An 11,428-nucleotide genomic window follows, 5' to 3' on the forward strand; every position below is an offset into this window, starting at 1 on the left:
CAGGCAGAACAGGGATATGCTACATGCCACTCACTTGCTCGAGATGGCGTGGAGCTGGGGGGCAGATGCTCAGAGTTGGTCCGTCCCAGGCCCTCTTCCTCGCTTTCCCGCAGCGATGTGAGCTGGGAAAGGGGCTGCACTGGGGGTGCAAGGCCCTGCCAACAGGGCTGGGTGCAGAAACCGGGAGACGGACCGTGGCTGTGAAAACAATACGATGTTTTATTGCCAAGGGATGGAGAAACTTTACCTACATGGGTCACTAGCTGGGCTTGAACCCAGAATGAAAAGGGGATGGAATTTTCATGGCAATCGTGGTCAGTGGCAGATTGAAGACCAGAGCCCGTGCTCTCCTGGCTCCCAGCCTGGTGCACCTTCCCCAAGGCTGCAGGGTGCGTTGAGGGTGACCTGTCCCCACTCCCCACAGAGACAGAGACAAGCTGGGAGCTGCATGATGCTTGGCCAGGCTGGGTTTCCTGGGTTTTGCAAAGCCCCCTGCTTACTTTGACCGCAGTAGATTTCACGTGCAGATTAGAGACAACGTGTGATGGACGCAGGAAGAGACGAGACATCGTCAACTTCCTGTAGCTGGAGCCACCAGCCGAGTTTCTTATTTGGGGCTTGGTGGAACTGGGCACTGGGGTGTTGGAGACAGGGCTGAGGGGCCCCTTGCTACCCCATCATGGCATCTGCTCCCATCATCCTCTACCTCTGTGAGTACCAGAGATAACCAGGGCGTGTATCCATGTGGGTTGCTGGGGGGTATCTGAGACCAGGGCATGTGTCCGAAGGGAGTGGGGGGCGCAAGTCTGAGACCAGGGCATGTGCCCATGGTGGGAGGAATCTGAGACCAGGGCTTGTGCCCATTGGGCGAGGGGAACTGAGTCACTCTGGCTTCTGGTCCCTAACGGGCCCTCTCCTTTCCAGGCTGCTGGCTGGCCAGGCAGAGCAAGGTGTCCGGTCGTATCTGTGGGGCAGGGCGTTCAGGACGGGGAGGGGAAGGGGGAGAGGAAAAGAGGAGCTGAGCCCTGAACCTTCACCCCCAAAATCAGTTCAACCTCCTTGTGTTTATCCCAGGGGGCTGAGATCAGAACCTGCCCCCACTGTAGTCAGGGGTGACCCCTGATTGACCAGGGAGGGGGGGTTTAGGGTGACCAGACCTCCCGTTTTTAAAGGGACAGTCCTGTATTTAACCCTCCTGCAGGTGTCCCAAGTTTTTCTTAAAAACAGGCAAATTGTCCTGTATTTTCTGTCTCCCCCTCACATCAGTACTGGCCAGATCCCTGCTCGCCAGCCGCCTGCCCACCAAGGGTGAGTGGCGGGTCCAGTGGCCGACGATGGGGTGGGTGTGCAAGGCTGGTGGCAGGCTGAAGATGGAGCGTGTGGGGCCGGCCGCTCCCCTGCCGGTCCATCAGCGCAGCCCCCACGGCGTGACGGCTCTCGATCAGCAGGGCCCTGCCCCCCCGTCCTGTTTCCGCCCGGCGCGAGCTGCGGTGGCTGGTGGGGGTGGGCAGGTGCCAGGCTGAGGCCGGTTACGTGTTACCTCTGCTGCCCACCCATCAGACCTCGACGTGCTCCCGCTCTCGCTGTCCTCTCCCTGCTTTGCCCCTTCACCCCCCCACCCCGCCCCCGCCCCGCTGCTCCTCCATATCCCCCCGGCGGGGTGCAGCCCAACCCAGCGCTGTGGGGAGAACCAGCCCCTGGTCGGCTCGCTCAACTCACCTACAGCCTGGCCGGCAGGCTCCTCCCTGGAGTCCTGGCTCCCAGGCTGCAGGGCCCCATTAAATAGATAGAGGGGTACAGAGGTTTGCTCTAGATTTAGGTCCTCGGGCAGTTTCAGTCGCAGATCCCAGGAATCTCTGGGATCTCGGAGAGGTTCCTCTGGCTGGGTTTTCCCCCAGGGGCCCCATCTCTGGGACTGTGGAGCAAGGACGGGGCGCAGTGACTGTGCCGGGGTCTGTCTCACGGCCTTTCTCTTTCTCCCTGCAGAGCTCAGCTACCCCAAACCCTCCATCTCCCTGAGCCCCAACGGGGGGGGTCACCCTGGGGGGAGCTGTGACCATCCAGTGTTGGGCTCCATTCCAGAACGTGAGGTTCCTTCTGTACAAAGATGGAAAGCCGAACACGCGGCAGGACATGGAACCGGCTGGGAATCTGGCCGAGTTTTCCATTGGCAGCGTGAGCCGGAGAGATGCAGGGACCGACAGCTGCTATTATCAACCCAAAGGGTACCCGTTCATGCGGTCGCAGCCCAGCCACCCCGTGGAGCTGGTGGTAGCAGGTGAGGGGCCCGGCTCAGTGACCCCGCTCCCAGCCCCACACCCAACCAGACCCTCGGGGCAGGGGCATGTGCAAGGGGGGAAGCAGGCACAGGGCCCCCCCGAATCAGTGGGGCCAGAGCACAGAACTCCTCCGGGGAGCAGAACCAGCTCCTCTGGCTGCGGGGGGCACACAAAGTGCCCCTCCAAAAGCAGCCACATTTTTATTCCTGTGCGTGCCCCTGACCAGGGGGTCTCTGAGCCAGGCTCTGCCCCTGAGCCCTGGGCCCAGCAGAGGGGACGCCTGGGTCGGGGGCAGGGACGGAACCACTGGTGGGTTCCCCAGCAAGGGGCAGCAGCAGCTGCTGGAGGTTCAAGGCCGAGGGAGGGGGGATCCCTGCCCCAGGGGGAGCTGCACAGCAGGGGCTTTTCCCAGGGGGAGGCTCCCCCGGCTGCTCCTGCCCCGGGGTCGCACAGAGGAGTCGGGGCCCAGGGGCTGCCCCGCCCCCAGCCTGTGACTGTGTTCCAAGGCTGGCTGGGTGATGCCCACCTGGGCTGGGGGCTGTCGGGTTAAAGCGCAGTGGGAGCTGCACACGGTGGCTGCTCAGAAGCGGCCTGGAAACAGCTGCTGTGGGGAGACCCCCAAGGATTCCCGGGCAGCAGCGGAGGTGGGGGCAGCTCGAGCCTGGGGCGGGATTTTTTTGTGGTGGGGAGAGAAAGAAAACAGGGGGGGACAGCGGCTCCTCCCCCCGCCCCCAGCGCTCCTGGGGGAAAGGGCTGGTAGAGTTTGGAGGGAGGCTGCCCAGCGCCGGGAGAGAGACACCAGCAGCCAGCGAGGGAGCAACCGGCACCAGAAATGAAGGGACCCAGCGAGCGGGGAGCCAGTGGAAAGGGGCCCGGTGGCCGAGCTGTGTCGTGGAAGGGCGCCCGGCAGAGAGCTGGCAGGGAGAGAGTCCTGTTGAGCAGGGGCAGAGATGGCAGGAACAGCGGGAGGCAGACAGAGGAAAGACAGAGGCAGGGGGGGGAAAGTTAAAGGACGAACCCGGTCGTGAAACACGAAGAAATGAGTCTCTACGTTACCTAAGCAATAGTTAGAAAACCGCAAGAGAAGTCAGGCATGAATGAAACGTCATGGAAATGAGCTGCGAGCAAAGAGAAACGGGCTGAAGAAAAGAGGAGGAAGTGAGCTGTAGCGAAAGTAAAGCCAATAGTACGGACAAAACGTCCGCCCAGCACCTTCAGGTGCAGCGAGAGGAAGGAAACGTAGCGCGGGGGGTTCTGGCCTCGTGCCTCGGACGTTCCAACTCCAGACCCTGGTGCTCCACGAATGGAAATTGTCGCCCATAACGCGGGTTGAAGTCAGCCAATGGTGGCTCCTGTTTAAGCGAGCTCAGCAATCGTTCCCAGTGGGACCCGACACAGCGAACTCTGACTCATTTGGAGGGAGGGATAGCTCAGTGGTTTGAGCATTGGCCTGCTAAACCCAGGGTTGTAAGTTCAATCCTTGAGGGGGCCATTTAGGGATTTGTGGCATAAATTGAGGATTGGTCCTGCTTTGAGCAGGGGGTTGGATTAGATACCTTCTGAGGTCCCTTCCAATCCTGATATTCTATGATTCTATGATTTGTGATCATTCCCCACTGAACTGATTTCTCCTTCCCCAGCTGATGGAGATAAAACGCAATTGGCCTCTAGGTCGCCTCGGCCCCTCCTTGCCCTGCCCCAGCCACCCCTCCATGGGCTCCTGGCAGATGGATCCGTGCCATTGCCCTGCTGAGGGGTGGGGGGCCCCCGAGGCTCTTGTGTCGCTAGCCCAGCTCTCTCGCTCTTGGATTTGGGGGAAAAACATCCAGGAGAGTCTCTCCCCCGTCACTGGGGCCGGGCTGTGGGGACGGGGAGCAGTGACCGTGCCGGGGTCTGTGTCTCACGGCCTGTCTCCTCCTGCCTGCAGAGCCCAGCTACCCCAAACCCAACATCTCCCTGCTCCCCAGTGAGGGGGTCGCCCCGCGGGGAGCTGTGACCGTCCGGTGTGAGTGTCGGTGTCGGGGAGCGAGGGTCTTTCTGAGTAAATCTGGAGACCCGGACGCACGGCACGTGACAGATTCCGCGGGGGACTTGGTTGAATTTCTCATCCACAACGTGAGCCGGAGAGATGCAGGGAGCTACAGCTGCCAACATAGCACCAAGGGGGGCCCGCCCGTCTGGCCGGAGCCCAGCGACCCCGTGGAGCTGGCGGTAGCCGGTGAGGGGCCCGGCTCAGTTTTCCTGCTCCCAGCCCCACACCCAGCTGGGCCCTCAGGGGGTCTTGGCCCCAATGGGACACTCAGAGCCAGGCTCTGACCTGAGCCCTGGGCCCAGCAGAGGAGATGCCCAGATGGGGGCACAGAGCGGGGACGGAGTCACTGGGGGGGTTCCCCAGCCAGGGGGCGGCAGCAGCTGCTGGAGTTTCAGGGCTGATGGCTGGGTGCTCGATTCCCTCCCTTCCGCGTCCCAGCCGATGCTCTTTTTCATCCCACAGAGGGAACCAACCCAGCTGGGACCCAGCAGCCTGATCCCCCCATGACGGAGCCGGCGGGAGAAGGTGAGCCGGAGAAATGGAACAATTCATCCCCCAGGGAAGAGGGCTCCCCGCTCAGACACCCACAGGGCCATTCGGGCCGTTTGGAGGGGGATGGTCCCTGCAGACAGAACTGATGGGTTCAGTTCTTCTATACAGAGGGTGATGGACAGATCCATGGGGACAGCCGGCCACAGATCAGTGAGAATATGGGTCCTTGGGAATGTAGGGTGATGGAGAGAGGGGAGCACGTCTGGTGAGGGATAGAAAGATGGACTAAGACCTTGTCTACATGAAAACGGGACCCAAAATGATGAATCCCCTGTGGTTCCCAACCCCCACTAATGATCTCAGAGCGAGTCTGGGCTGTTGGAATTCGCGCCCCCTGGTTCGATACAGCCCTGTTGGGCAGGGAAGATCCCCTTTAGCTCTGTAGATACAGGGACATTCCTCCTCTGAAATAGGCACAGCCAAACCCAGACCTGCTCTGCAGTGACTCCAGGTATGAATGGCACCTGACTTGGGCAAGGACCGTCTCTGTGTTGTGTGTCCGAACAGCTCCGAGCACACGAGGGAGCTGGCCCATGACAGGGGCTCCTGGTAATTAATACTAGTCAGTAATGATTTTGGTTCCAGTTTCCATGGAGCCAGGCAGAGCCTGTATCTGCGCTCAGGGTCTTGCTGGGCTGATCTTCCCCATTCTGGGATCCCCAGGGGTGCTGAACCGGCCACCCCCCACATTGCCCTGCCCCTGACAGACGCTGGTTCTATTCCCGCAGGGGGAACCGACCCGACTCAGCTGGGAACGGTGCCAGCTCCCACCTGCCCAGGCAGCACGGGGCCAAGTTGGGGGCAGAAAATGACCATCAACCCCCCCCACAAAACAGCTTTGTGCTCCCTAAGGAGCCGCCCCCGGGGGGAGCCACAAAGGGCTGGCTGGGTGGGATGGGGGTAGATCCCTACAGCGAATGCCCCATCTGAAACCTCCCATGGGACACATTTCTTATGTGGGGGAGTGTCATTGGATAGATGCCAGATTGGCTTGGCAGGGGCAGGGCCCGGGAGAGCTTCTCCCCAATGCACAGTCCCACCCTGGGGCCCCACAGACCGGGATGTCGTGCTGCCCATCGGCACAACAAAACCACCCCTGTCGGGCACCGCTCAGTGCATATCCCACTGGGAGAACAGGGCCAAGGAAGGAGACCCAGGGATAATGATCCCTTGTATCCCGTCTGTCGGCCTGAGTCTGCAGACTGCCCAGGGGAATGGCTCAGAAGCAGAGCTCCGCCTTCGGTGGGGTGCTGCCCAGTGGGGCATTAACCCTGGAACCTATCAATCCAGATAGACATTGTGTTAACACTTGAACCCACCAATTCAGAGTGACACATCGTTGACTCTGGAACCTAATGATGGCTGTCACAATGACAGCACCATTACCTCTTCGGCTGCTGATCACTTCACCAGGGCATGGTTCTCCCAATGATCTCAAAGTGCCCTCCCCAGCCAGAATTCCCCTCCCACTGCCATCCGCCCACCCCTATGGTTTCTGCGTAGAAGTGAGCTGAAGCTGCTGAGAAATTCCCAGGACAGGGGCAGGACCCGAGGGCAGGGGGGCGGGTGCTGCAGGATCCGGGCCCAGCTGGCTTCACAAGCATGGGGCCTGAGGTAGACCCCCCCCACACACCCTGCCCCCACCCCAGTACAGCCCTCTGCCTTTGGGAGGGAACCCCCTGACCACTATTACCCAGATCCCTCTGCACCTGCCCTCCCACTAGCCCCAAAGCATGTTCTTCTGTGGGTCCCTGGGTCCTAGAGGGGGAGGGCCTGGGGCAGCAGATAAAGAACCAGCCTCTCATGGCGCTCACGGCCTGGTGCTGCTTCCCAGGTGGATCGGAACCAAGAGCAGCACCGGATCTGACCCGCCCCATCATGGCCGGGGTGAGCGCGGCGGCCGCCGGCCTCCTCCTTTTCCTCCTGGCCTTCCTCTGCTACAGAAGCACCCGAGGAAGTGAGTGCCCCGCCCAGCGAGGGAAGGGTTAAACCCGCTGCTAAGCCGGGCTCGGAAGGGGTCACGACTTGGATGGGAGACAGGGAAGGAAACCCAGGGGGTGGGGCAGGGGCCCAGCAGGGGGCGCTCTCCCTTGGCAGAGAGAGCTGGCCCCAAAGCCCCTGGGCAGCACTAGGGGGCGCTGTGCTGCAGTAAGAAGGGCAATGGGGGCACTAGGGGGCGCTGTGCTGCAGTAAGAAGGGCAATGGGGGCACTAGGGGGCGCTGTGCTGCAGGGGGCTGGGACCTGTCTCTAGGGTATCCAGGTTCAGCAGCTGGAAGGGGTGGGGCTCCCCCTGGCAGAGCAGTGGGGGGGATTCTGTCCTGGGCCCCCTGTCCCGGCTGCTCTATAGGGCTGGGGGGCAGGGCTGGTACATGGGGATCCAGGTCGACTCAGGGAAAGCACCAGACCCAAGACAGAGCAGATGAGACCCCAGCTCCGCTCCCCACCCCCGATCTACCTGCCCCAGAACGCAGGACTCCTGGGTTCTCTCCCTGGCTCAGGATGGGGAGTAGTGTCTAGTGGTTACAACAAGGGGGGCTAGGAGCCAGGACTCCTGGGTTCTCTCCCTGGCTCGGGATGGGGAGTGGTGTCTAGTGGTTACAACAGGGGGGGCTAGGAGCCAGGACTCCTGGGTTCTCTCCCTGGCTCAGGATGGGGAGTGGTGTCTAGTGGTTACAACAGGGGGGGCTAGGAGCCAGGACTCCTGGGTTCTCTCCCTGGCTCAGGATGGGGAGTGGTGTCTAGTGGTTACAACAGGGGGGCTAGGAGCCAGGACTCCTGGGTTCTCTCCCTGGCTTGGGATGGGGAGTGGTGTCTAGTGGTTACAACACGGGGGGCTAGGAGCCAGGACTCCTGGGTTCTGTTACTATCTTTCTCTCTCTTTCTCCCCATACGGAGTCCGAAGCTGCAGCCACAGTCTGTAAGTCACACATGAGGGGGCAGCCATGGAGCAGGGGGGAGGGGTGGGTGTCCCCAGGCAGGAACTGTGTCCTTTGGGGGTGGCATGCTGATGTGGGGTGCAGCACTGACTCACTGAGTGTCTTTCGGGGCACCCTTGCCCCGCTCTGTGCCTCAGTTTACCCCTCTGCACCATGAAGCTAGTGACCCTGCCCCACCCCAGTGCCAGTCTGCGAAGGCCTCAGATGGGGGCTGGGCCCAGGGCTCTGATCTGGACCCAGCCCCTCACCCGGGGTGTGTCTCTATTCCACAGACACCCTTGTGGGCGAAGGGAAGCAGCTGGATGTCCTGGTAAGTGCCCCCCACTCCTTGACCCCCACCCCAGCACCAATGCACCATCCAGTCTCCCTCGCCCCCCTGCCATCCAGCCCTGCACAGGACCCACCAGAGCCATGTTCTGATACCAGCCCCCAAGACTCTACCTGGCCCCCCTGTACCCCCTCAGGGCAGACACCGGAGCTGGGGATCAGCAACAGGGCTCCCCCAAAGAGGGGCGGGGGATCCAGAACACAGAGAATAAGAGCCTGACCCTGCACCCCCCAAACTCACCTTGACCCCCTCAAACCATCCTTCAAACGTTTGCATTTGTCTGAGGTTTGCAGAGGGTCAGTGGAATTCCATGGGGGGCAGGTGCCGGGTGTGTGTGGGGGGAATTTCCCGGATCTTTGCCCCATGGGGCCCTGTGGGCTGGAGTGGGTGGGTGGATGGTGTTGCTGGATTCCCTGGTGGGGCTGTGGGGGAAGAGCAGCTCTCGGGAGCCCCCTGCTGGACAGGAGAGAGCGTGTCAGAGCATCTGTTCCTAGGGGGAAAGGGGGCTGTGGGGGACATTGCTGCCCCCTGGTGACTGGGGTCAGAACTATCTGGTGTGTGTGGGTCGGTGTTGGCACACACACGCACACACAGGTATGTCTCTCTCCCCTCCCAGCCCCAGGAGCCCGACCCCGAAGCCGAGGGACTCACCTACGCCGAGCTGGACCACCAGGGACTGCAGGCCAAACGAGGGGGCCCGGCCCCTGCCCCCGAGCCCGTCCTGTACACTGCCATCAATGTGAGCCAGGGAGCCCACAGACAGAGCCCCCAGGGTGCAGGGGCGCCCCCCCACCCCCATAGTATGAACCCAGGGGGAGTCATCGCCGCAACGGGGCAGGGAGCGTTGGCCATCAGAGGGTGACAGAGTGATTCCCTCCCCCCAGAGACTGGGCTCAGCTTATAGCCCCCACCCCCGTAGCCCTCCCTCCAGGGGGTGCTGCCCCACCCAGCCCCACGTGTGGAGGACTGGGGGGGCTCAGCACCGGGAGGCAGAGAGGACCCCTCTGGGGTAGGGTGTGGCCAACCCCCCTTCATTCTACCACTACCCAGTCACCTACTGCAGGATGCTCCATCCAAGGCTGCAGGTGATCACACCGCTGCCACCAGTTGTGACAGAGTCACAGGTCTGATGTTCTGGAACTGCTCTTTATGCAGCCAGCCAGGACTCTGGGGTGGCGCGACTCCCCTCAGGGCACGCTGTCCAGGGCAAAAAGCTTCCTCGGCTACAGCCTTCCTGGTCTGACCTCGGAGCATTCAGCATCCCTGTTCCCACCGTGCGCTTCCCCTTGCTGGGTCTGTGACGTTGCACTCCATGTTTTATGTGGAAATATGCTCATAAGTGTGAATATGATGTAACTGGAATATGCTTCATGAAAAAGGTCTCTTGTAAGGTATCATTACAAAACTTATAATCTACTGAGTGTGGTCATCCGATTTGTACATATGTATCATTCTTGTATCTCAAACTAGAAATATGAAGTATAACTCCGAAATCCTGTTGTAATTATGCAAAGTGTGGGCCGTTAATGGTGGTTTAGAATCTTGATGGCTCCCATTAACTTAGGACAATTGATTGTAAATGACTCTGTTTACTTGCAAGCCTTCCTGCCTCGTGAGTCAGGCCAGGAAGAATGGAGGCTTGGGGTCTCACAGGACATGTGACCATATCCCCTGGTACTGGAATCCATCTTAAACCTGGTGGTTTTCCATTTAGAAGGAGGGGTGGGGACCAGGGAGACAAAAGATTCCCGCCTTGGGCCAAAGGTATAAAAGGGGGTGGAACAGAACAAAAGGGGCTGCAGTCATGAGAAATCCCCTAGTCACCACATGAGCTGGAAATAACAAGGACAGTAGTAGGGGAAAGGATTGGGCCCAGACTAGGAAGGAGTCGAGTCTGTGAAAGAAGCTTATTGGAACATCTCTGAGGGTGAGATTTACCTGTAATCAGTTTCTTAATGAATTAGGCTTTGACTTGAGTGTTTTGTTTTATTTTACTTGGTAACTTACTTTGTTCTGTCTGTTATTACTTGAAAGCACTTCAATCCTACATTTTATACTTAATAAAATTACTTTTGTTTATTAATGAGCCCAGAGCAAGTGATTAATACCTGGGGGAGCAAACAGCTGTGCATAGCTCTCTATCAGTGTCATAGATGGTGGGCAATTTATGAGTTTACCCTGTATAAGTTTTATACAGAGTAAAATGGATTTATTTGGGGTTTGGATCCCATTGGGAGCTGGGTGTCTGGGTGCTGGAGATAGGTGACCTGCTGAGCAGTTTTTGGTTAAAGTCTGCAGCTGGGGGGGCGTGGACCAGAGCTGGGTCTGTGTTTGCAGCAGACATAGCATGTCTGGCTCAACAAAGCAGGGTTCTGGAGTCCCAAGCTGGCAGGGAAAACGGGCTCAGAGGTAATTTCAGCACGTCAGGTGACAGACAGTCCCAAGGGGGTTTCTGTGACCGTGTTGGATCATATTAAAGAAGTTCTGTATTAAAATCACAAATGAGTTTGATTCCCCATAGTTCAAATTCCAGGGTATCACTAATTAAGAGGTCTCTTGGTTTTTGGTGCTGTTTCTCTCCCTCTATGTGTGAAACTTGCAAGCTGCTAACTGTGTTAGTACATTCTAAGACAGAGTCTGTTCTCAAAGCAATTCACAGAGAGAGAGACTCAAAACAATACTCTAACAACAGAAACAGCACCCAGAGACTCCCCGCCCTTTTGTTGTATTAACAATTGTCATTAAAATAGAGATAGAGGATGGATGTGGATGGATGCTTGGTGTGGATAATAACTGAATGATCAGGGAGGTGCCAGCCTAAGAATCCAGTGTCCATCGGCTGAAGAAGGCGTCAAGTGGAAATAACCAGAGGACCCCACCCGGAGGGCAGACTGGAATCCACCCAACAGCCTCAAGAATGGGAGAACCAAAGAACAAGATAACATCTTGGAGCCGTCAGGAATGTGCTATCTGCTGATTGATTCAGCAACAGCATGATGAAGCAATTCCCATAGACTGGCATAGGAAGAAATTCCTATAAAAATAGACTCTAAAAAGTGAGAACTTTGGGGTCTGATTCTGCAAACCAACTTCCAGGAGCATCAGATGAGCATCTGACAAGGCCCTGCTCCCTCCTCATGTCCAGGCCACCTGGCCAGTGACTTGGCATGAGCAACTCTAAGGCTGGTAACTATGATAACAACCTTGCAGAACCTGTGTGTGTGGGTGTGTGTGTGTGTGTTTGAATGAATGAATGTGAGAATAAATATGAGATTGAATGGAATGTTATAGCTATAACTA

General features: G+C 58.5%; 2 protein-coding genes across 2 annotated transcripts in view; both read left to right on the forward strand.

Annotated features, from left to right (window-relative positions):
- Window positions 1-2,108, forward strand: part of CACNG6 (calcium voltage-gated channel auxiliary subunit gamma 6) — a 21,271-nt gene extending 19,163 nt beyond the window's left edge. Inside the window, exon 5 of the mRNA XM_084612607.1 lies at window positions 1,987-2,108. The gene's annotated coding sequence lies outside the window, so the exon portion shown is untranslated. The remainder of the gene's footprint in view (window positions 1-1,986) is intronic.
- LOC311511981 (uncharacterized protein) lies at window positions 680-10,211 on the forward strand (the record flags this gene model as incomplete). The annotated part of the gene is given in 11 exon segments (XM_084612954.1): window positions 680-710; window positions 925-960; window positions 1,267-1,497; window positions 1,987-2,027; window positions 2,029-2,278; window positions 4,207-4,497; window positions 4,774-4,836; window positions 5,592-5,657; window positions 6,698-6,820; window positions 8,073-8,110; window positions 8,745-10,211. Coding segments are annotated over 11 exon segments (1,416 nt in total). The 3' UTR covers window positions 8,991-10,211.
- Between the last annotated feature and the right edge of the window lie 1,217 nt (window positions 10,212-11,428).

The sequence above is a fragment of the Lepidochelys olivacea genome (genome assembly GCF_965140295.1).
Source record: "Lepidochelys olivacea isolate rLepOli2 genome assembly, chromosome: 23".
Taxonomy (NCBI): domain Eukaryota; kingdom Metazoa; phylum Chordata; order Testudines; family Cheloniidae; genus Lepidochelys; species Lepidochelys olivacea.